We start from the raw sequence: 25,282 nt of genomic DNA, 5'->3' as shown, positions 1-25,282 counted from the left end.
GCAATCTGAGAATTACAGCTCAGAATCTCACCCCAGAATCTCAGTTCTAGATAACGGTGTTTACACAACTGTGGCACAATAAGGCAGTAGAAATTTATATCCACCACCTTTGAAAGCAAAGTATTGGCCAAACCAATACATCCACTGTAATAAAGAACTAATGGGTTATCTGTCTGCAAATGTCATCACCTAAGATTTCCTAAACCATACCAAAGATACCAGAATAGCAGTTCAGTTTGAAAAGTCAAATATGACCTTGAAATAAGGGGGGTGGGGTATGTTACTAGCACTAATTTGCCCAAATCCATTCTAATACAAATAGAGAATCCTGATTTCTTAATCTTTAGTTAAATAATAGATTTTGCATTACTGTAATTAATACAGTCTGAATTGAAAAACAAAACAAAAAACAAACACTTGCCTTCCTAGCAGGTATTTCCTGGAGCTATATTCTTTGAAGATTTAGAGAGCTGGATGTAAACAAAGGCCTTATCTACACTTAGATTTTCCTCAGTGTTGAGCTAACACTAATGAAGCTCTACTAATGAAACTCCACTGATGGAGAACAGATCTAGACCATCCAGTGGTCAGTGTTGTGCGGACCTGCTCTGAACGGTGTTGAATACTACATGGATGGTAAAAACACCAATAGCTAGTCTATACTAGCCACTATTGCTACCACCAGTGCTAGATCAAATATAAAAGAATTCCATAAAATTCTCAGTTTATACGCAGCCTAAAGGTCATGGATTGTGAACAACAGATTTTGATATTGCCTGCCTTGTAATTGATATAAACAGAACCCAGCTTCGACAAGGTAATGACTTGGAGGAATAGTAGAACACTCTTTCTTCCTTTAAAGATGACCTTCAAAGGAGGAAAAAAAACTGGACTGGAGGATACTTTTATATCTTTATTATGCTAAAGGGTGTACTAATATATGGGCAATACTCTGTTTAGAAATAGATCTAGGGAGAAGAGATGAGGAACTTTAAAAGAAACTTATGAAAGGCTCAAGCCCTGACAGAAGCATCAGCAATCTCAGAAGCAGAGGTGAGTGTTATTCTTACTAGCCCAAAACAGGGTATGCACTGACTCTTTAGAGGAGGTTATAGGCACAGCTTGGTCTTGGTGTAGTCAGGACAAGGGTATTCTTGAGGATTTGTCTGGAGGGGCTCATGAGTGATCATGTGCCAACCAGACTAAAAAAGGGCAGCCTGTGAAACAACCAGATCTGCAGTATTTCACTACCAACATGGAAAAGCAGCCAGTAGGGCTGTGGGGAAATGGTTTGAAAACAGGCATGAGTAGAAAAGAGGGATGAAGCAAGAAAAGGAAAAGGCCTGTGACAGTTCAGCAGAGATGCAAGTTTGGGGTCTGATACTGCCTTCTGTCTTTGTTTAGGGCCCCCAGCTTGGATTTTCAATAAGAGTGGAAAGAAGCCTTTACATACTGAGTTTAGAAGGGCTGACGGACCACTGTGCTCCTGCTACCTACACAGTTTGTGTCAACAGGTAAATGGACTCGTGGGCAGGGAAGAGCTGTTTAAGGACTATTTGAGCCCAGAGAGGGCTGGAAGATTGTGCGATGTTTGTTCTGAACTGTTTCAGAGTAGCAGCCGTGTTAGTCTGTATTCGCTGTAGCTCATGGAAGCTTATGCTCAAATAAATTGGTTAGTCTCTAAGGTGCCACTAGTACTCCTTTTCTTTTTGTTCTGAACTGTTTATCCTGTAATGGGAGAGCTCTAGTCAAAGCACTAAATTACCCTACCATAAGAAGACTGTAGATGAGAGTGGAAAACCAAAGCATGGAGTTAAGTTTCTTCACTCTGTCAGTCATGTGCCTGTTACTATTGAATCTTAGCTGCTCACTGCCAGCAACCTAGTCTTCAGTATCGTTTAGATCTTCTAAACAGTTATTTTGTAGACTTGGTAAATATTTGCATTACACAAATGCTTAGAGGCTCCACATCAGACTCTATTGACTATTAGACTATTTTTCTACATGTAATATTAAATAGCCACAATAAACTAACATGGGTGAATCCTTGTAAGAACTATAATCTCACTGATAGAACAAATAATTAAAACAGGTTTCAGTGCATAAATATGAAAGATAAAAATAAAAGCCCCTCAGTAACACACTTCCACAGACTATGCTAAGTAATAGTTTTGGTGACTTCTGCAAGGAGCTTTATTGACTCCCATCATGCACTTCCAGCATAAGTGGGAAGATGAAAATGGCTTATCAGCTGTGTGACAGGTTGTCAAGCCCATCTGCTTCTTGGCCTGCTCCCTTAAAGGAAAAGGCCTCCAGCCAGTTAGAGTCTTTCAGCCCTGGAGCGAAAGCACCTGGTCTCTGTTAGCAGCTCTCAGGATTGGTGGCTACATGGTGGCTAGGAAGTGCGATCTACTTCCTTCCTGTGTTGTGACCCTTTCCAGATTCATGGCTGAAACGCCAGGCTAGGGGGTTCGGCGGGAGAAGGGAGAAAGAGGCAGAACTGACACCCTGCCTGGCTAAGCACCAGAACTGGCCACCAAGGAATGCCTGTCACGGGAGGTTTTTCAAACCAGGATAGAGAGGCACGCACCCAGGCATGATCTAGGTATACGTGGTCCTGCCTCAGCAGGGGATGGGGGACTAGGTGACCCCGGGGGGGGGGAGGGGAGGGGAATCTCTCCAGGCCTACATTTCTGTGCATGCTGCTGGCTGTCGAACTGTGGGGAGCTGGCACAGCCAGACAGCTGGGTACGTGGGGAAGCGTTAGCAGTTACAAGCGAGACGTGCGGGGGGGGGGGGGGGGAAGGGCTGCCACCCCTCCCCCCAGAGGTGTGAGTGAAGAGGGGGAACAATAGGTAAGCCAGGAGAACGCCGCTCCCCCGCTCTGCTAGACGTAGTTCCGAGGGGGAGGACTCGGAGGAGGGATTCACATTCGCTGCAATCAAGTCTAAAATAGTTCTTCTTTGTTCACCAGCGGCAGAGGCTCTCTGTCGCACGTCTCCTTCCGCTGTCGCTCGGCCTCCTCCCCCACTCCCCGCCCCCTGTCCGGAGAGCGGCCGTGCGGCGCAGGCGGGCCCAGCGGGGGCGAGGGGGGTGAGGCGAGGCGCTTTGTTTTTTCCCACAATGCACCAGCTTCTCCTCCGCGGGAAACAAAAATGGCGAAGGGCTGCGGCGGAGCCGGGTAGTGTGTGAATCGACTCTGACCCTCCCCCACTCTCCGCTCGGCGAGGGCTGTCTGGGGGCGCTGTGCACGGAGGGCCCGGCCGCAGAGAGGCTCCAGGGGGGAGGGTGCTGAGTCCGCTGATTTCCCTGCATGAGGCGGTTGGCACCACTGGAGAGACCGAATGAGGTGAGGGAGGCCGGGCTTTCCGCGGGTGGGCGGCCGCCCCGGAGTTTGTGGGGTGGGCAGCGAGGACTGCTCCCCCCCCCCCCGCGTAGAGGGCTCCCCTAAAGGGGGAGGGGAGGGTCGATCCCCAGCCGGGTGGGGAAACCCAGCCCTCCAGCCGTTCTTCCCCCAGTGCTGTGCTCATTGTAGGCACATCTGGTCTTGTGGGGCTTATTTAGGGGCCAGAGGACTTCAGAAATAAGGGCCGTCTTCGAGGCTGCCTATAACAGGCAGATGATGAGGGGATTTGCAAGTGCCCTGTGGAGACCAAACAAAGGGGAGAACATCACCATCTTGGGGGTCCTGGAGGGAATCTGGGTGGTGTGGGGTGTAGTTGGGTGTTTAGATGGTGGTTTCCTTATCAGACATTGTGTCTGACTATGGACAAAGCTGTTAAAGTATAAAAAGAAAAAGCAACAGAAAGAGAGAGGGCAGGCTTATTTGAAGGACTGTTCACTTTTTGTGCAGATAATGTATCTTTTACAATAGTACGTTTCATCTCAAAGATGGACGAATTATAACAAATTTAATATGTTGTGTTGTCCTGAGAAACTTTAGATATTTCTTCCCCAAAACTGTGGAAACTGGTGGTTGTTAGTGTAACTAGAAAGCCCTCGCAATACTCTCTTTCTTATCACTTGAATCACAAAAGAAAATGGGTTGATGTTTTTCTTGTTTTAATAGGAGGTAACAAGATGTGTCTTTATATTTTCAAATTGAGACCAGTGTCTATTTGGCAACATTTTAAAGGATTGAAGTTGCACTTAACCACTTGGAGCGTTTTGGATACAATTTGAATGAAAGAGGCTATATACAATTATAATCTACAACATTCTTTCTTTAGCATAATATGTATCCCATGAGTTTCTGATAGTTTGGCCCTGTTTATAATTTTTAAAATGTCAAAGCAAGTTAGCAATACATTTAAAACATGATCTGTCTTTGCTCATAAATAGGGGAGACTGGCTAACTATGCAGGGGGAAATGGTGACAGTAACTATACTTAGGTGTTTTTGACATTCGTTTGTGTAATCAATAGAGAAAATAGTTTATTCTAATATTTGTTACATGTAACTATAAGTAGATGAAAATGTCCAGAAATGATTTGTTGTCTAATGCTTTAAAACAGAGATTTAAGGTTACAATTCAGTTCAAAGCATTTGTTGAAGGTGAAAGATTAAAAAGCCTGAGTAGTGCAATATTGGAGTATAGGCTAATAAATTGACACCATTTCAATTTGAAGAGAGAACTGGAGAGAGAATAAGGGGAAACAAAGAGATTGAGAGTGAAAGAAAGGGAAATGAACAGAATGAGGCAGTGAAAGGGGGGAGGGGAATATCTGTGAGGAGCTGCAAGGTTGTGAGATGTGAACCGGAGCTTTAATGGTATAGTGATGTTTGGTGTGGCCCCACAGGTTTGGGAGAACAGGGCTATGATGCTTCTCCTTGAGAATGTGTCTTCCATTGTGCTAAATCAAATTTCCACTCTGTTTCTGTAAGGCTTGTTTCATCTGGCTGGTGTCCAGTAAAATATGTGGAATATTTTTTGCTAAACTTATGTGTAACAATATGAAGTACATTGTACACTGCACCACTTTTAATTCCAAAAGTTATCCCAGAAATATTAAGTTCTTTTCAGTTTTCCCTCCGGGGAGGGGGGAGTGTGTGTGTGTGAGAGAAGAATAGTAGATAGCATTTGGCTATTAGTAGCATTGGCTAGTAAAGGGTGGGCATCCATATCTTGGGAGACATTTGAGTGGGGAGGTGTTACTGTTTTGTGTGCATCTGAGAATGGCTTTAAAGAGTGTCTTAATTGCATTTGGTCTGGTGGTTGGGTTTTTTTTGTTACTTTTAATGCTACCAAAAAAAAAACCAAAAACCACTTTTGATATTATGTAACAGTTTAGATTAAAGTTTTCATTTGTTTGCACACTTAGCAGCACTTTGTGTATTGCTGACTTCCTTAGGTAGCCAGTTTCACCTTGTTTGTGTGGGCCTTTCTCTGGGGAAGGGAGAGAGAAATGTCTCTGAAAAAGCCAGGAGGAGGATTGTAAAACCACAAATACACCTCTACCCTGATATAATGTGGCCCTCGGGAGACAAAAAAATCTCACCACATTATAGGTGAGACTGCGTTATATCTAACTTGCTTTGGCCCCCCCAGTTGCTTGTTCCCTGACCTCCCCCTACCCAACCCCCGCTCTTCCCTGTCCCCGACTGCTCTGACCCCTATCCACACCCCTCACCCCCTGACAGACACTCACCAGCGGCGGTGAGAAGCGGAGCAACACGGCCCCAGCCCACTCCGCTCTGCCACCTCTCAGCCGCGACGCTCTGCTTCCCGCTGCTGGTGAATGTGGGGAGGTTGGGGAAAGGACGCCCCCCATACTCACCTGCAGCAGGAAGCGGAGCGATGCAGCCCCAGCCTGCTCCGCTTTCCTTGCCCAGGCCCCAGCCATGTCGCTGTGGGAGGGCAGGGGTGGTGTTGGGGAAAGGTCCCGCACTCACCTGCGGTGGGCAGCGGAACGCTGTGGCCAGGAGCTCGTAGAGTGGAGCGGGCTGGAGCCGGGCTGCTCTGCTTCCGCTGCTGCCGGTGAGTGCAGGGGGGGAATCCCTTCCTCCAAGCCCCCTTCCCCGAGCGACACAGCTGGGTCCGGGATGAGGGATGCGGGGCAGGCTACTTCTGGCCCCCCGCTAATACCGTGGGCCCCACTGGGACTGCGGGGCTCCCAAAAGTGCCCCACCCATATCATGGGGGGGGACGGGGAGAGCCCCTGACTGCCCCTGAGACCCTCTGCACCTTATCCAACCCCTCTGCCCTGGCCCAGTCCAGCACCCTTAACACTCTGCTCAGAGCAGCGTGTCGGAGCTTTACCGCGTTGTATGCAAACCCACGTTCTAGCGGGTTGCATTATATTGGGGTAGAGGTGTACTGCCAGACAGTCCCTGGGGCAGCGTAATACCTGAAACAACTTTTAACATTTTGAAAAGAACTAGATTTCAAGCTGACAGCATCACTTCAGAAATGGATCATCCTACTGAAAAATACAGGTGGTATTCGTCAGGGAGGTTGAACTTAACCTTGAGGGAAGAAAATTAAGGATGGATTTGCAGTCAGTTCTGACACATTTCTAGTGTTAAATGACTTCCAAAGGTCACTTTTTCTTCTGCTCCTCAGGTGTAGGTTATTCCATAGAAAGAAACTTGGGGAAGATAAATTGCTCTCTTAAGGGTCACTCCTCTTTTAGGATGGCCTATGAGGAAATTAAGACTGAGTTCTCTTTATGGGTTTTTTTTTGTTTTTGTTTTTAAGATTGAGAGTAGATTTCAGTTTCACAGATATGCAAAGTTATGCCCTTTTTCAATACAACTCAAATGGAAGTGTCTTGGACCTCCTGACATACTTGCCCACCCTCAAGTATTTGTTTATGGTAGTACTTACAATGGGCTAGTTACTTCAGAAACACAAAAGAACATCCTTAACCCAAGGAGACTGCACACTAAATAACATTTGGGGCAAAGGATTCAGGGAGGGGGAAACAAACAAGGTGAGACTTGTTAAAGTTCTGATACCTTATTTTTTCCCTTTCCCTTTGTGTTCTGTCTGTGTTCTCTCTCTTTCTCTCTCTCTGTGTGTGTGTGTGTGTACTCGCTCCCAAGTTAACCTATAACCTAGTTCTAGTAACAGATTCATGGAGACCAGTCCACCATTCTGTGATGACTTTTTAAAGACTTTGAGTCTTGATGGACTTTTTATGATAAATTATACTAAAAATAACTACAGTAACTTCTCACTTAATGTTGTAGTTATGTTCCTGAAAAATGCAACTTTAAGCGAAACAGTTTCCCCATAAGAATTAATGTAAATGGTGGGGGTTAGGTTCCAGGGACATTTTTATTTTTTTTTTTTGCCAGACAAAAGGAATTGTATACATTTTAAACAAGCAATTTAATACAAGTATAAGTTTTAAACAATTTAATACTACAATCATCATTGCCAAGTATGAAGCTTGGCTGAGGTAGCCAAGTCAGAGACTGGAAGAGGGTGGATTGTCCGGCTGCTCCTCTTGCTGTTCTTGCAAGCACAGGCACCGACTTTGCCTGGGGCAGAGGGCTCAAACCTCGGCCCATCCACTCCACCCCTTCCCCCAAGTCCCCACGGTTAACCTGCCTTTTCTCTCCCCCCCCCCCACCTCCTCCCCCTTCGCCCCTGCCTGCGGCAGTCAGCTGGTTTGGGGCATTCAGGAGGCTGGGGAGGGAGGTGGGAGGCTGCGTGCAGTGTCCTTGCTCCTCCCCCCAGCCTTCTGAACACCTCAAGACAGCTGATTGCAGCGGGCAGGAGACACGGGAGAGCAGGGGGAAGGTCCTGATCCGTGGGGTCCGCTGGTGCGTGGGAGGCGCTGGTGGGGGACGTAGGGGAGCTGATGGGGGGGCTGCCAGCTGTGGACAAAGCAGGTGGCTAAATGACATTATAGGGGAACATTACACAACTTTAAACGAGCATGTTCTGTAATGGAGCAGGGATGTAACATCAAAACAACGTTAACCGAGAGGATGTTAAGCGTGGAGTTACTGTACTTTGAATTATGGAAAGTTAGGGTTTTAGGATCTTCAGAGAGAATGTGATTACAAGATAAGGAAGTCTAGTGGCAGTATTCACTAGGATTTCTGCTCAAGGACTTAACCAGTTTTCACTTCTGAGGATAAATCCTATAGGTTAAGGGCAGTTGCATCTCTTTCATGTGTGGAATGAAAGAGATTCCTAGGTAGTCTGATGATGATTGAAAGGGCTGTGGGAATGCTTTTCTGCCCTTTTTAAGAATCTGTATTCCATAGCAAAGAAAATAGCTGTTTGCATCAAATACTGACTATCATGGATGAGTTGTACTTTGACGGGATAAAGCTATTTGAAAAGCAATATGAACAAATGAAAAATGTTCTGTGGTTGATAAAGGTTTTCCCCAGGTGTCTAACCAGAGGAAAGAAGAACTCGGAGCAAATTTGACCACCAAGATGTAGAATTGTTTTCCAAAACATTTTTAATAATCCTTTAGTGGGATAGCATACTGCATGATATTCACTTGTGATCACAATTGGGGCTGAAGTAAACTGTAGTGTTCAAAAGTAGAACGAATATTGCCCTTGAAGTGTGTGTGTGAATGTTTAAAGAATAGATTTTTGAGAAGGTATATATTCAGTCTGTCGGCTTACAGTAAAATCTCTCAAACTATCCAACACTTTAAAAAAATTAACAGAAATGACAGCAATTATCAACATAAGAATATTAGAAGCGCATAACAGTAATACAGCAAAAGTGTGAGGGTTTGTCTCCAAAACTAGAACAATTAATGTTACACTGCAAAAGTAGTTGTAGACCTTATAAATGTAAGTCCACCTTAATGTACTTTTCATGTTCCAAAAAGAGAGCCAAACTATATAAAACTGGTTTGTCCTACTTTTGTCTTTTTTTTTTTTTCTGTACTTAAAATATCCTTTTCTTATGCCAGGTTCTGAAAGGTACTGGAAGAATCTGGTCTCTTCCAAATTAAAAGGTTCATAATTAAAGTAACTGTTCTTTACTAAGAAGCCTAAAAATAGGACTATAGATTCCTGTGGAAGGTTTTATCAACAATATTGTGCATTAATTCTAATATTTGTGCCCTCCTTCTGAATGTGAATTGAAGTACCTTTTTTCAGTATTCAGCACTGCTGTCTATATTTATAGGATTGTTCCCTCAGAACTGAGACTAAATAGATTTAATATTTTTCTTCATAATTTCTATTTTGTTTACACTTCACTGGTGGTAAACTATTTATTTCAAAGTGACAGCCTATTTGTGTCAGGTCTCGAGGTATAACAAACTAAATAGGCCATACTTAAACATTCATCCTGCAGTATGTCCCCATTTTCAGTGCTTCAGCATAAAGCACTCTTGACAACTCCAGAGTGATGGTGCCAAAAAACTGGGGTTACTTATCCCAATATAGATAAAATACACCAGAAAAGCCGACATTTTTTGCACCTGTGAGCATGTTACAAATGCCTTGATTTAAGAACTTAACATTTGATACACTTAGGATATGTCTGCACTTAAAACATCACAGCAGCGCAGCTGCACCCCCAAGAGACCTAGCTATACCAATGTAAATTCATAGTGTATACCAGGCCCTAGTTCTCAGAGGATAAACATCTCTGTTTGAAGAAATTCATAAGTAATCAAAAATAATGTATTGACCATGTACAGTATTCTACTTTCCTCTACTTCCCAGTCTTAGCACAAACTGTCTTCAGAAACTCCAGCTCATGAGTGTTTTTGTGTGTGTATATATGTGTGTGGGTGGGTGTTTATAATCCACTTCACTTGCTAGCAAGTAACACTCTGACATCAGGAAGGCTTTTCCACATGTAATCATAAAGGGAAGGCACATTCTCCTTCAAATGATAGTTAAGGCCCACTTCTGCTAATGTCTATTAAAAAAAAAATCTGTCAATTAACAGTGGGTTGAGTGGCAGATGGATTTGGCACATTTTACATTTTCAAACTTTGTTTTGATTGTATACTTAAAAATTGAATAAGACTGTGTTTCTACCTCTATCCTTTGTATGTTTCTTGTTTTAGAGCAAAATACACTTGCCCTTTAGGGTAGGGCCTATATCTTATGTGTTTGTACGGTTCTTAGCACAACATTGGCACTAAGTGTTACTGTAATGGTCCAGGGACATCTACATCGAACACATCACCGCCCACCGACAATACCAGGAGGTGTGAGCCGGTACGACATCGTGCATCAACTATGGGAAAGGGACTGAGAGGCTTTTTCCACTGGACTGTATGAACTGGAACCATAAACTCACTGAACATTAAATCCCACCAAATGAGGGTAGATCCATCCCCATCATTGTATCCGCTCATTATACTCCACACCTGAACATAGCCATTATATGGACAACATACCCCCAAAGGTCAAAGTACAGACATTGAGATGTTAAACTTTTACCCCCAATCTGGGAGAGTGCAGATTATGTATTTTTTACGCCACCCGTTCCTAAACTGAATTTCTCACCCCTTGATATTCTGTACCTTATTCCCTGATAACGAGAAACTTCCATGCCTAAACTCTGTACCGTTTTCTCTTTACTTCAACATTATCTTAGTAAAATTATTAAATCTGATAAAATTCTGTAAAAGTAATATATCTAGTATGTGAGCTGGGACAGAAAGTTGGAAATCAAAATAAATTTTAAATATTTATTCAGCCATAAAGTTCCATAAAAGAGTAGAAAATACTCAAATATATATACTAATATGTACAGTAACCTGTGTTACAGCCAGTGAGAATTTGATCGTGATGGAAACTCACAATGTACTACATAATACATTCATATTATACAACAATGGTAAAGTTCTGCGTTTATGAAGTTACTGATTTTTATTATAGGTCAGAAATCTGTTTTTCTTATGAAGTAACAATAAAAAGTGAATTTTAAACTTATTTTAAAACTGCCTTAAAAGACAAAGGATTGTGGCAGGTGGGGTGGACGAAAGCTTACACCCTTTTGGTTTTATGGTATATAAAGAGGACCTGGGAATTAAGCTTTTTTTTTTTTTTTTTTAAAGGCAGGTAGATGTTTAAAGCTTAAATATCAAGGGTGTAAAGTCTGGTCTTCCCTGATTTTGGTAGCAAGGATTTCAATGGGTACTGTGAGCTCTCAAACCTTACGGCTTGTCTAGAAAGTTTTGTTTCTACAAACCAATATAGTTAAGTGGTACATATACATATCCCACAGTTATATTACTATAAAGGGGCTTATATTGGTGTGGCTTATATAAGTGCTTTTATAATGATAGAACTGTGTCCACACTAGGAAATTACACCACTTTAAGTATAAATCACACCCCTCATCAAAATAATTAGATGGTACCAAAATGGTGTGTAGATTAGGCCTTATATGAAGGGTAGGTGGTGGTATATCTTTTGGACTTTGTTTTTCCAAAATATTAGTCAGTGAAATTTAAATAGAAGTAAACAAATTTTCATGTGCAACTAAAAATAACTTCACTTGTCAATTCCTTATCTTTCATTCTTATCATAACTTCATTAGTTTTTTTGCTTGTCATATCCATTCACTTAAGACCCACCCCTTCTGTCCACTACCATTTTTTTTCAATGCATATGATACTACTCGGTGTTCAAATTGGTGTTAGGGGAAGTTGTGCCCAAAAAACAAATTCTGTCCACTTGATACATCCCTTGAATTGTGGAGGTGTTCAGAATATGATCATGTATGCTGCATAGGTTCTACATTGGTCCTTGGACTTGGCTTCTTGTCACTAGGATTAAAATGCAGCCATCGGGGTTTGTTGGGCCCTTTGAATAGGGTTTCCCCTGGGTGGGGTGTGGGAGATAAGGGGTATTCCTTTCACGGGCCTATTACCTTGTGGTACCAAAAATGAGCTGTCACTCAGAATAGATCATAATGATACTTTGTCTTTTTCATATTTTGAGCAGTGTAATGTTAAGTGTTGAATTTAAAATATCATTATTGGCATCTGAGTAAATATTTACTGAAATGAGTAAAGTAATTCTCATGTCAGCTATTGTTTCAGGCTCTGCAAACTCACTCAAATATGTTTGTATCAGTTACATTCAGGTTCAATTTTTCCAGGGTTTTTCCACCTCCTTGATAAGGTCATGGGAAGGAAAATTGAAATCCAAATGAAGTATTTTATAAACCTTTAATATATCTCAACCCTTTTTTAGTGTGACTATATTAAGTTGTTTTGTTATTACAGTAGCCTAACTTTTAAAGTTTAAGAAATTTCTGGAAAAGAGAGCCACTGTGTAAGTTGAACATCAAATGTACCAGTCTTCGCTACTGTATTGTATCATTCCACCATGTACCACTAAGATAGTCTTGTTTTTGTATGTGTGTATATAATTCCACTGTCACACACAATCACTTCATAGCAGCAAATGGCCTGTGGGTAGACTAACAATGCTCTTCCTCATCTCCATAGAAAATAAGGCTATGTCTACACTTAATTTTGTTGTTAAAACTTTTGTCGGGCAGGGGCATAAAAAACAAAACACCAACAAAAGTTTTGATAAGACAGCACTGGTGTGGACAGTACTTTGTTGGTGGGAGACGCTCTCTCTCAGACAAAGCTACTGCTCCTCGTTGGGGCTGGCTTTATTTTGTTGGCAGGAGAGCTCTCTCTTGCCAACAAAGAGCGGCTACATTGTGTGCTTTACAGTGGGAAGGCTTTAGCGGAACAGCTGTGCTGCTGTAAGATGTGTAGTGTAGACACAGCCCAGGGGTGAGCAAACTTTTTGGCCTGAGGGCCACACTGGGGTTCCCAAACTGTATGGAGGCCCAGGTAGGGAAGGCTGTGCCTCCTGAAACAGCCTGGCCCCTGCCCCCATCCACCCTCTCCTACTTCCCGCCCCCTGACTGCCCCCCTCAGAACTCCCAACCCATCCAACTCACCCTGCTCCCTGTCCCCTGACTGCCCCAACCCCTATTCGCACCCCTGCCCCCCTGACAGCCCCCCCGGGACTCCTGCGCCTATCCCAGCACTCCCTGTCCCCTGAGTGCCTCCCAGAACCCCATACCCCTTATCCAACCTCCCCACCCCCTTACCATGCCGCTCAGAGTACCAGGACTGGCATCTGCGCCGCCCAGCCGGAGCCAGCCACACTGCCGTGCAGTCTAGAGTACTGGGGCAGGCTGGCGACTCTCGCAGCTGTGCTGCCCAGCAGGAGCTCGCAGCCACACACCCATAGCGCTGGCAGCATGGCGAGCTGAGGCTGTGGGGGAGGGCCCGGGAGCCCAAGGTCTGGGTAGGACAGTCCCATGGGCTGGATGTGGCCTGCGGGCCATAGTTTGCCCACCTCTGCCCAAGACTGGAATAAGTAATAAAGAACAAGTGTAATACATAAGGTAAGAATTGGCATCAATGGGCCATAAAGAAGTGATGATTCACTTATCCATTCCAAGTTCCTCATGCTTATTTGACAATGTTCACGGAGTATTTTGATTTGGTCAACATGCTGACTATGTTAGAATAAAGCCTGCAACAGTCTAGCTTGTGTTTTCAGCTCTGCAGAAGTTGCTTCAAGTCCTGCTGCCTCCTCCCTCTGCTGTCCATATAAGTCAATCTTTGGGCATCAGGCAAATATTAAAACTGCTACATTAGTGTGATGGTTCTCGGAGGACCCAGGCCTGGGAGTCACCTTGTTAACCCCTGCCTCTAGTGATGGAGTCTTTCTTGTGGTAGCTGGGTGTCAGCTCCCTGACACTGCCAGCCCTTCAGCCACTCAAAAGTACTCTCCTCTGCGTTTATGGCTTTTGCCTGTCTAGGCAGGTTAACAAATCCTAATGAATCATTCCCCTGTGATATTCAGCCCCTGACACCAGCTACTCACATACATTCCAGATCCTCTGCATCCAAAGGTGCAGTGTACCCCCAATTTACCAGTTTTTCCTTAAACCACTGCTCCTATAAACCACACAGCACTTGTGAGCACTTTGTTAAATCTACTTTTAGCTTAAGAATAAATATTTAACTAGAAATAGTGTAGTGGAAACAAGTAGTTACAATACAAAACAAAATCATAAGTTTATATCAAGGTTCCCATTTTATGAATAGTTATCTTTCCAATCTAATAAAGTGAATTTTCTCCCCTCTGCCCCCACCCAGAGTTCAGTGTATTGCAGAGCTGGCTGGTTTCTCAATAGCCAAGGTCCAAGATGTTCCTGAAAGCACCGTCACTCCACAAGGAGCTTCCTCAGTGAAAGGATCCAGTGTGTCTTTCCCTACACTGGTACACTGAAAAGTCTTTTGTTTCTATTCACAGCCAGGGCAAAGCTCTGTCTGTTGTAAGGTTCCTTGAAGTTTTGATGATTGGGTAATGCCTCTGGTTTTCCATTGATAGTTTTGGGAGGGAGCAAGGCTGGTCAGTTCATTTTACCTTGCGTTACCTTGCCTTCTGATTAGGAGGAGTGAGAATTCCCTTTAGCTTGGATGGGCATTCCAGATGTTACCTCTTGGTGATTATGCTTTTTGGACTGGGAGTAGTAATTACTTTGAGTATAAATACACTCTTCCTTAAATATTACTTGAATGTACATCTGCCCGTGACTGAGTTTTGACAAGTTATGAGCTTTCTGTAGAAACCTCACCTGATGTACCTTATGGATAAATATTCTGCAAGATGTGTTGAGTGTAATGAGTTGAACCATTCCCCTGTGATATTCAGCCCTTGACACTGGCTACTCACATACATTCCAGATCCTCTGCATCCAAAGGTGCAGTGTATCCCCAATTTACCAGTTTTTTTTCCTTAAACCACTGCTCTTATTAACCACATAGCACTTGTGAGCACTTCGGCTAAAAGTAGATGTATTTAACAGATCTGAGGAGAGAGTTCTTTACAAAGATCAGGGGATCCTTTTCCAACATGTCTCCTATGTCACAATTAGTTACTGAACAGTCATTGTGGGCTAGACTTTCTCTCCTTTTTTGGGTCCCAAAACCAATTTACCACGACTTTGCACCTGCTTGGTGTGCAGTTGAATTGGCATTATTCCCAGACTTGTGTAAGCAGGACATGGTGTCATTAGACATGATAAAGGTGAATATATAGCATCACCTGCAATTATGTTGAGAAGGGGGGCAGCATGAATTCAATATTTAGTGGGAATAGCATCCCCTGCTGCCCATTTTTGAAGGGCAGAGGATTTTTCTAGAAAAATTGTGGTATCAGGCCCAGCCACCCTTAGAGGTGTGGGTTTTGTTTTGTTCTAGGAGATTAGGTGGGGAGAATGGGTAAAAGAGTTCCATAAGTAGTACTTGCAGAATTGAAAAATCCTAATAACTTTAATTCCTTTCGCTTGCTAATCATCTTGATCATATGTACATGCAACAAAGTATATATTGCTATTCAAACCTGCACAGTTACCCACAATGGACTTCAGACTGATACATAGCGTAATATCTTGAGTAGCCTGACGTCACTGGATGATTGCCATTCTCTTTGCCACGAAGAGCAGTGATCTATCTTTGTGGTGTAATGCTGCAATATCAGGCCTAGTTCATCAGTCTGAAGTTTTGCAACTGCCTCTATTTGTCTCAAGAATAACTCTGTAGCTGAAGCTCCAACCACTGAACATCTTCAGTACAGTCAGATTCTGCAGGATTCGGTGGTACATGCCCAGTGAACTTCTGATTTCGGTATATAATTCTTCGGAGAGATCTGAGAGCTTGACTTCTCCCATAATTGCTTATGCTACCAGATGGCTTTCAAAATCTCCCAGAAGCTATTTCTTTACCCGTTTGTGGGATTGGTACTTGGAGGGCACTGGGCAGTGTAACTGCAACATATCTAGTACTGTGAAGTGTATCTGAAGCAAAAGTGAAATAGTATGGCTAGTATGGACACATGGCAGTATCAATACTGCTATCCCACCACTTTTCTATTGTAGAAAAGTCACAATAATTTTCAATGGCGGTCAGGACCTGGATTTCTCACTAAGTTTTTTTTGCTTGTTTCCTTTTTATTTGGGAATGGAGAAAGCATTCAGTATGCCTTCACACATCATAAATAAGTAAATAAGGGCATGAGCATGATGCTGTTCCCCTTTGTTTTCCAGATATTTTTAAAACTGGGAAGGAGAATCTCTCACTATGGAGAGAGCCTTAAGAAAAGTCTTGGAAGCAAGATTCCTGGGAAATGTGGATGAATGTTACACACAAAGTGAAAAGAAATGCAGAAAAATGGCTAGGAAAAGAATGGTGTGAAAAGTTCTGTTTGTTGTAGTTAGCTTTTTTTGAAAATATGTATAATTTTATTTGAGACTGATCACAGGTTATAGCTGCACAGGAAAGTGTTTCAGATGTTAAGCTGTCTCTTCTTTAGCAACGCAATCTTTCTTGAATGGTACAATGTAAGCTGCTTTCACCACCACAGCCTGGAAGTGGCCGTGACTGAATTTGGAAGTTGTTGATAAACTTAGTTGATTTTCTCTGAGGCCTGACTCTTTATCTGTACAAGTAGGGATTTTCATGGGGTTAGGCCACTCTTCTTGCTCCCGACAGCACAGTCTTTCAACATGATACTCACTAGTCACTTTGCTATAGTGGACAGAACTGCCCAGATAGTTAATGGTTTTATTAGACAGATCATAGTCAGCTGATGCATTGTTTTTTTGATCTGCTTTCCATTCTTAATTGGTAACCTTGACTAATCCTGTAGGTCTTCTAATTGATTTCTGTATAGTGGTGGTACCCCTTCAGACTAGCTTGGACTGCAGAGAAAGCCATGCAAGCAGATTGCCAAGTACCAGTGCAGGCTACTTTGCTGACTCTTCAGAGTCTTTGGGGCAGCTTTTTGGTGTGCCGGTAGCTGGTGACTCCTTTTGTATCCTTTGGTGACTTTCATGTTGACCAAAGGTGATTGACACAAGCACCTGCTGTTCCAACTTCTCTCAGGCCCAGTCCAGCTTCACAACAATGATGCCACCATATACTTGGATCTCCATCAAGTGAGATTTCTTCTGCCACAGTGGAAGCAAATGCATCTGAGAGAGACCTGTAACCCAGATAACCTGGCATTGACTGTCTCATCCTGCCATTTCTTGCAGTACTTGGTGAAGTCATCTTCTTGGGCTTGTGCCAGTCTGTGTAGAAAACATTGCTTGCAGTCATCACTGATCTGCTCTGCAAAAATGGTCTTGAAGGTGCAGAGGCCACAGGAAGTCTGTGTATATCACACAATGAAAATGAGAGGAATCTATATCATAGTGACTGCCGCTACTACTTCCTCGTTCACCTTGGATCTGGGCCTGTTGACTTCACAGACAGCATGGGGAATGGCAGCCTGGTCCCCAAAAAACTAGTGAGGTGGATGGGTTTGCTGAGGTCATGCTTAGGAAAGCTCTTCACTTTGCCCTGATGTCAACTGCTGGGCGTGTGGTGAGAACTTCTGGTGGAACATCTTGTCTCTGAGCTGACTTGGAAGTTTGTAATTAGGTTTTGTTGAATTTTTTTCTTCATGCTGTTTGTCAGGCGTTGCTCAGTCACCAGAAAATGAGAACTTTTGCTTTCACGCTTGTTTGTTGCGATTCTGATGCTCACTAAAATGTAATTTTTTTTTTGTTGGAATCTTAATGTAAAATTATTTTCATTAAACGTATTTTGGGTGTAAGAAAGTTGGTACTTGAGTTAGTTTATTTTTGAGAGTGTTTAGAGTAATTTCTCCAACTTCATCTCCCTATCAATTCTTGTTAAACACTGTGGGTCACTTACATTCTACTACTTTTTTTAGCCAGTTTTTCCAATTTAAAATGGCAATAAATATTGTAAACTAAGTGCTGTGAACTAAAATTTTTCTTTTGAAACACCTCATCCCAACTGATTCCTTGTTCTGTGTTTGCATCTTAGTAATAATCAGTCACGTATTCAATTTCCAAAGAAAACTTCTACATAGAAGGAAAACTTTCTCTTCTTTATCTACAACCTCATAATCTCAATTCCTGTAGTTCCGTTCTGAAGGTTATTGTTTAACGGACAGCTGGTCCTACTTCATAATTTGCTGTCGTTTTTCTTACATTGTGCTTCCAAGAGAAAAGTAGTTTGTAAGTCATCTTTATAAAAATGAAATATGTACTGATATGAGTATGGAGCTTGTTTCCTTTTGTCTGCCTTAGTTTCTCTCCCAACTTAAAACAACAAAAAGAAAATAAAATAAATGAGACTTGCAAAGGAAAACGTTAGGATTCTATGTAATCTTTGCTGCTCTATTATTTGTGCTGTGATAGCACCAAGGAACCCCGGTCATGGACCAGGACGCTCTTGTGCTAGGCATTGTACGAGCACAATAAAAGATGGTTCCTGCTCCATAGAACTTAGGGTCTGAAGTTTATGATGTGTGAAGGGCTGAAAGGCTTATTGTGTCTCATTTCACTTACTCTTCTATTCTCACCCCAATTTTTCTTTTTTTACATGCTGGATGACTCTGTGGTGACTGGAGAGCGAGTGAAATGACATCCCAAGAATTAAGAGTAAAAAGTCAAGTAATGGCTTGTCTAAACTACAAAGTTAAGTTGACATAAGGCAGCTTACATTGACCTAACCTATGCAGGTGTACACAAAGCAATGCTCCTCCCACCGATTTAACTCTCCTACTACACTGACCTAAAACCACCTTGATGAGAGGCATAGCACTTAAGACAATGTAGTTAGAGAAACGAAGTGTTGGGTACAGACATTACATTGCTTATGTCACCCTAAGTGGCCTTCAGGAAGTGTCCCACAATGTCCATTTTGTGACCGCTCTGGTCACTGGTTTGAACTCTGCTGCCCTGCAGCCAGGTACACAGGCATGCGCCTCTTCCTTTTTAAATCCCCTGGGAAATTTTGAAATTGCTCTTCCTATTTGCTTAGCTTGGAGAGCTCACATAGCATCTGACTAGCTGACTGCGACGGCTCCCTACAGCAAATGCGCTCCTCCCTGGAGTACACCAGATGTGGTGCATCTGCTGGGCCTGCGGGAAGAGCAGGCTGTGCAGTCACAGCTCTGCTCCAGCCACAGGAACTTTGATATCAGTGGGCATATTGCTTGGGGCCTGGAGGAGAATGTAGGAATGGCCATATTGGGTCAAAGCAAAGATCCATCTAGCCCAGTATCCAGTCTTCTGACAATGGCCAGTGCCAGGTGCCCCAGAGGGAATGAACAGAACAGGTAATCATTAAGTGATCCACCCCCCTGTTGCTCATTCCCAGCTTCTGGCAAACAAGAGGCTAGGGACAGCATCCCTGTCCATCCTGGCTAATAGTCATTGATGGACCTATCCTCCAAGAATTTATCTAGTTCTTTTTTGAACCCTGTTATAGTCTTGGCCTTCACAACATCTGCTGGCAACGAGTTCCACGGTTGACACTGTTGTGTGAAGAAATGCTTCCTTTTGTTTTAAACCTGCTGCCTATTAATTTCATTTGGTGACCCCTAGTTCTTGTGTTATGAGAAGGAGTAAATAACACTTCCTTATTTACTTTCTCTATACCAGTCATGATTTTATAGATCTCAGTCACATGCCCCCCTTAGTTGTCTCTTTTCCAAGCTGAAAAGTCCCAGTCTTATTAATCTCTCCTCATATGGAAGCTTTTCTATACACGTAATCATTTTTGTTGCCCTTTTCTGAACCTTTTCCAAGTCCAATATATCTTTTTTGAGATGAGGCAACCACATCTGCACGCAGTATTCAAGATTTGGGCATACCATGGATTTACATAGAGGCAATATGATATTTTCTGTCTCATCTATCCATTTCTTAATGATTCCCAACATTCTGTTCACTTTTTTGACTGCTGCTGCACATTGAGTGGATGTTTTCAGAGAACTATCCACAATGACTCCAAGATCTTTCTTGAGTGGTAACAGCTAATTTATACCCCATCATTGTATATGTATAGTTAGGATTATGTTTTCCAATGTGCATTACTTTGCATTTATCAACATTAAATTTCATCTGCCATTTTGTTGCCCAGTCACCCAGTTTTGAGAGATCCTTTTGTAGCTCTTCGCAGTTTGTCTGGGACTTAACTATCTTGAGTAGTTTTGTATCATCTGCACATTTTGCCACCTCACTGTTTACCCCTTTTTCCAGATCATTTGTGAATATGTTGAATAGGACTGGTCCCAGTACAGATCTGTGGGGGACACCACTATTTACCTCTCTCCATTTTTAAAACTGATCATTTATTCCTACCCTTTTGTTTCTTATCTTTTAACTGGTTACCGGTGCATAAGAGGACCTTTCCTCTTATCCCTTGACAGCTTACTTTGCTTAAGAGCCTTTGGTGAGGGACCTTGTCAAAGGCTTTCTCAAAATCTAAGTACACTAGGTCCACTGGATCCTCCTTGTCAACATGCTTGTTGACCCCGTCAAAAAATTCTAGTAGATTGGTGAGGCATGATTTTCCTTTACAAAAACCATGTTGACTCTTCCCCAACAAATTATGTTCATCTATGTGTCTCACAATTTTGTTCTTGACCATAGTTTCAACCAGTTTGCCCAGTACCGAAGTCAGGCTTCCTAGCCTGCAATTGCCGGGATCACCTCTGGAGCCCTTTTTAAAAATTGATGTCACATTAGTTATCCTCCAGACATTTGGTACAGGAGCTGATTTAAATCATAGGTTACAGACTTCAGTTAGTAGTTCTGCAATTTCACATTTGAGTTCCTTCAGAGCTCTTGGGTGAATACCATCTGGTCCTGGTGACTTGTTACTGTTTATCAATTTGTTCCAAAACCACCTCTCATGACACCTCGGTCTGGGACAGTTCCTCAGATTTGTCACCTAAAAAGAATACATACGATAGGGACACACAGCAGTGCTGTTCAAAAATCAAGGAGTTGAGGCAGGCATACAAGAAGGCAAGAGAAACCAATAGTTGCTCTGGTGTGGCAGCGCAGACATACTGCTTCTAGAAGGAGCTGCTTGCCATCCTCGGCGGCAACCCCACCTCAACTGCCAGGAGTCCTGTGGATACTTTAGGGGGGCTGGAGTCCATGGCCAGCGGAGTGAACCCTGAGGATGACATAGTGGACGAGGAAGTGGAGTTGGAGGAGGATGGGGGACAGGTGACAGGGACATCCAAAGGCATGGCAAGCCAGGACCTCTCTTTAATTCCGGAGCAGTCTAGCCAATGCCAGCACTCCGGCTCTGGTGTGCCTAATGCAGGAGAGGGAAGCTCTGGTCAGTATTCATTGTGCTTTAAATCTGCAAGGACATGTGCTGATGTTCTGGTTTGTTAACCAGGGTAGATGAGGGATGGAAATAACCAACGCAGGTACAGTTTGTATCTAGTTCTCATTCCCCTGTGCAGCTAGGCAGAGAGGCCCTGTGGAAAAATTAGTTTATGCACACCAGGATGTCCTGGGAATCATCCATAGAGATCTCTAGGAAACGTTAATGGAGGTAATCTGCAATCCTCTGCCAAAAGTTTCTTGGGAGGGCTGCCTTGTTTCTTCCCCCACAGTAGGAAACTTTGCTGTGCCAATCGACAGTTACTTCTGCAGGCATCATAGCAGCACATAAGAGAACAGCATTCAGTCCCAGTCTGCAGCTACATGCATGCAGGAGCTGTACCCTTGCATCCTCGGTTACCCTCAGGAGCAGGGCCAGCTCTACAGTTTTTGCCGCCCCAAGCAGTGAAAAAAACTGCCGCCGCGGCTGGCAAAAGGAAGAAGCTGCCACCGATTTGCCACTGCGGCGGGTGGAACAGAGAAGGTGCTGCAGAATTGCTGCTGCGGCTGGAGGAACTGCTGCCCCTTTCTAACTGCTGCCCCAAGCACCTGCTTGGAATGCTGGTGCCTGGAGCCAGCCCTGCTCAGGAGCAAGATACCCACTGTTATCACCCCCATGTTGAACTCAGCATGGCTGGGGCTACTGCCGTGCTCTATGCCCATCATAGGAAAGTGAGACAGTTGTGTTTCTAACTTGTTTGGATCAAGGGTGTGAGTGCACTCACAAGAGAGCTTCTGTCTATGGTTCTTTAGCATCAGCAGAGGTGCCCTTGTAGGTCTTTTCTTGCACACTGGCTGAGCCTCTCCATCTGATAAGGAGACAAAACAAGAGGAATAAGGAAGATGAGTTCCAGGATCCTCTGGTGGTTTGGATTGGGAGCCTCTCTCAATGTGGTCTACTATCAGTGACAAACTGCGGATGGATAGTCAGGATAAGAAACGGGCAGGAGCAGATGATAAAGCTGTTCAGGGAGTAAACAGATGTGTTGCGGTCCCTGATTGAACTTCAGGCGGAATACATTATGCTCACTTCCCCCTGCAGCCCAGGGTGAACTGCCTTCTAGGCCCTCCCCACACATTCTTCACATCTTCTAGGGCTGTCAAACTCAAGGGAGATTTTTCACAATGATGGCTGGACATGCATCCAGCTGTGAGAGCCTCATTGGCAATTGTGCTTTTGATTTTCATGTTCCTACCAAACATAGAAATGTTTGCATGGGTGTGAATTAAAAATGTACTTACAGAAAGTGAATGAATCTTTGTCCACTCTCTATAGTGGTGGTTGCTAAAATTCAGACAGTGCCAATACGTGTGTTTGCATTGTTTAAATTACTGCGCACATAGCAATCATTACAAGGTTCATACTGTGGTGCAAGAAAACAATGCCTGGCTCAATGCATTACAGTGGCTTATTGTCAAAATGCTCTTTTAAAGCCTCTCTGATTCGAATAGCTCCCCTTTGAGCCCCTCTGACAGCCCTGGTATCTGGCCGCTCAAAACAGCGGCCAGCTGGTCCACCTCAGTGCTCCACGTTGTGGAAACTTCTCCCCCGTTAGCTTCACTAAATGTTATGCAGAACGCAGCAGGCTATGATGACCATGGAAATACTTTGCTTACTGAGGTCTAACCTGCCAAAGAGGCATTGCCAGTGCCCCTTTAAGCCCTACACCTGCTGTGCCTTTTTGAAGTGCTCCTTACTGCAGACAAGGTTGCTGATGAAAGACTTTATAAGCCCTGGGAAGAAGGAATGGGCTGGGTCTCCCAGGGTCACAACTGGCATTTCCACATTTCCCCTGGTCTGGAAAGAAAGTCCCTGCTTGGAGCTTTCTGTACAGGCCAGTGTTTCTGAAGATGCATGTCATGCACCTTGACCAGCCAGTGTTGATGTCAGTGAAATGATCTTGGTGATCCACCATCGCTTGCAATGCCATAGAAAAATAGTATTTTTTGTTGATGTACTGTGTCACAAGGTGGACTGGGGCCAAAATGGGGATGTGTGCCATTTATTGCCCCACCACAGTTAAGGAATCCCATTGCCACAAAATCATCCACTATTTCACATACATTGCCTAGAGTCACAGTCCTTTGTAGCAGGAGACAGTTAATGGCCCTGCACATTTGCATCACTCCAACCCCCACAGTGGACTTTTCTACTCCAAACTGATTCGTGACTGTTGGGTAGCAGTCTGGCATTGCCCAGCTTCCACACAGCGATCACCACTGGCTTCTCCATTGTTAGGGCAGCACTCCTTTTCATGTCATTGCGCTGGAGGGCAGGGGCGAGCTCCACATACAGTTCTAGGAAGATGGCTTTGCACATCCGAAAGTTCTGCAACCAGTGCTCATCATTCCATACCCAAATAACTATGCGATCCCACCACTCAGTACTTGTTTCTCACACCCAGAACCGATGGTCTACCATTGCTGTTGGTATTCACAGAGCAGCTGCAAATCTTGAATTGTTTCTGTCCATGGCACACAGCAGGGCAGACACCATGGTGTCCTCATCAGTTTTCAGCTCATGAAATACTGCATTGTGTTCATAACGCTCATTGCAGTACTTGAGAGCTGTGCAGGATCCATGCTTCCTGACAGAACTGGGTGGGTGCGCAGTTTACAGGGTCTGTTGAAAAGCAGTGCAAAATGTACTAGGAAGCCCATAGAATGATGGGGTGGAGAAAACTGCATCATGGAATGTTGAGCCCACCCCCATGAGGCACTGCGAACCCTTACCAGTGCACTAAGCAGCAGATGGTGACGAGTTGCAGAATGGGGTAGCTACCCGTGGTGCACTGCTCTTTCTGTCGGTCCAAGAGTATCTACTGTGGATGCACTCCGCTGACGCAAGTTATTGTGTTTTGTGGATGTGCAACTGTGGTTTAATTACAGCAGTGGATAAATGTCAACATAACTTAACTCAACTTAACTTTGTAGTGTAGACATGGCCTAATTGAGAGGGAATGGAATTCTTTAGTTAGATTGTTAAAACTGTTTTTTATTTTGTTACCACCCATTTAACTTCAGTGACTAACGGTTTGGATACAGGAACCCTTTGTGAAAGAATCCACACTTCCCACTTGAAGGGGTTAAAGCTCACAATAAACATCCCTGAGATCATTCAATAAAACTGGAGAAGACCAGACTTGATATTCTTGTTACGTTTAAGGTTAAAAACTTAAGCTGAAAAAAAAATTTTGCTTTGGAGGGGAGACAGGTGTAAACTTTACATGACAATCAAGAAAATGGGTGCAAGTACAACTTTAAAAAAACAAAAACAAATCTTTTTTCAGATGACCTTTAAAAATAGATAAAATAACTAAGGCCAGGTCTACACTACACACTTACTTCGGTATAATTACATCACAAGAGTTTTGAAAAAATCCACGCTTCTCATCGACATAGGGCTTGTCTTCACTATCAGGGAGATCTACGCTGCTGCAGTTGATGCAGCAGGTGTCAGTTTAGTGGGTCTGGTGAAGACCTGCTAAACCGACTGCAGAGCGCTCTCCGGTTGACTCTGATACTCCAGCTCCCCGGGAAGAATAAGATAAGTCGAAGAGAGAGCATTGGCTCCAGTCACATTATTCATGTAGCTGGAGTAGCGTAATTTGGGTTGGTTTATCCCAGTAGTGTACCAACTTTAATCCCCTTTATAGATAGTGCTTTGTCATCAGAAGAGCTTCTTCCATAGTCATTGCTATCACTTCTCACAGAGGTGGAGTTATTAAACTGAGAAGAGCTGCAGCTATGCCAATGCAATAGTGTAGACTTGTAGTGTAGACTTGCCTTAAGCTATTTTAAAGTTTTGTTTGACTACTGTCTTTTTATACAGATTAAGAAATAATTTGCTGTTTCGGAGGCTAGGACAACTGAAACCCTGATCTAAATGAATGGAACTTTATTTGTGGCTGCTGTACCAAGTGCTGCACTTTATTTAAATTCTGGGTATATAAATTATCCAAACTTATGTGGAAAATGAAAACTTGCTTCCCACCTCAGTTTCCTCATAAATGCCACCAAATGATCGTTGTATTACGTAGTACAGAGGTCCCCAAATTGTGGGGCTCACTGAGGAACGTTTAGGGG

General features: G+C 43.5%; 1 protein-coding gene, 1 long non-coding RNA gene and 1 pseudogene across 5 annotated transcripts in view; 2 read left to right on the top strand and 1 right to left on the bottom strand.

Annotated features, from left to right (window-relative positions):
- The window catches only part of LOC140916080 (uncharacterized), a 33,385-nt gene extending 31,788 nt beyond the window's left edge, over positions 1-1,597 (top strand). For both annotated transcript variants that reach the window (XR_012160413.1, XR_012160412.1), the window contains exons 2-3: positions 961-1,053; positions 1,405-1,597. This is a non-coding gene — a long non-coding RNA (uncharacterized lncRNA). The remainder of the gene's footprint in view (positions 1-960; positions 1,054-1,404) is intronic.
- Positions 1,598-3,109: 1,512 nt separating this feature from the next.
- MTF2 (metal response element binding transcription factor 2) overlaps positions 3,110-25,282 on the top strand; it is a 52,158-nt gene continuing 29,985 nt past the window's right edge. For 2 of the 3 annotated variants that reach the window (XM_073357084.1, XM_073357081.1), the window contains exon 1: positions 3,110-3,349. In XM_073357084.1, the coding sequence (XP_073213185.1) occupies positions 3,345-3,349 (5 nt within the window). In that variant the 5' untranslated portion in view covers positions 3,110-3,344. The remainder of the gene's footprint in view (positions 3,350-25,282) is intronic. The other variant, XM_073357083.1, reaches the window with a different exon arrangement.
- On the bottom strand, positions 16,286-17,342 carry LOC140916074 (large ribosomal subunit protein uL3-like; annotated as a pseudogene).

The sequence above is a fragment of the Lepidochelys kempii genome, chromosome 8 (genome assembly GCF_965140265.1).
Source record: "Lepidochelys kempii isolate rLepKem1 chromosome 8, rLepKem1.hap2, whole genome shotgun sequence".
Classification (NCBI taxonomy): Eukaryota; Metazoa; Chordata; order Testudines; family Cheloniidae; genus Lepidochelys; species Lepidochelys kempii.
The sequence above is the reverse complement of the archived record's forward strand: the minus strand, read 5'-3'. Positions and strand labels throughout refer to the sequence as shown.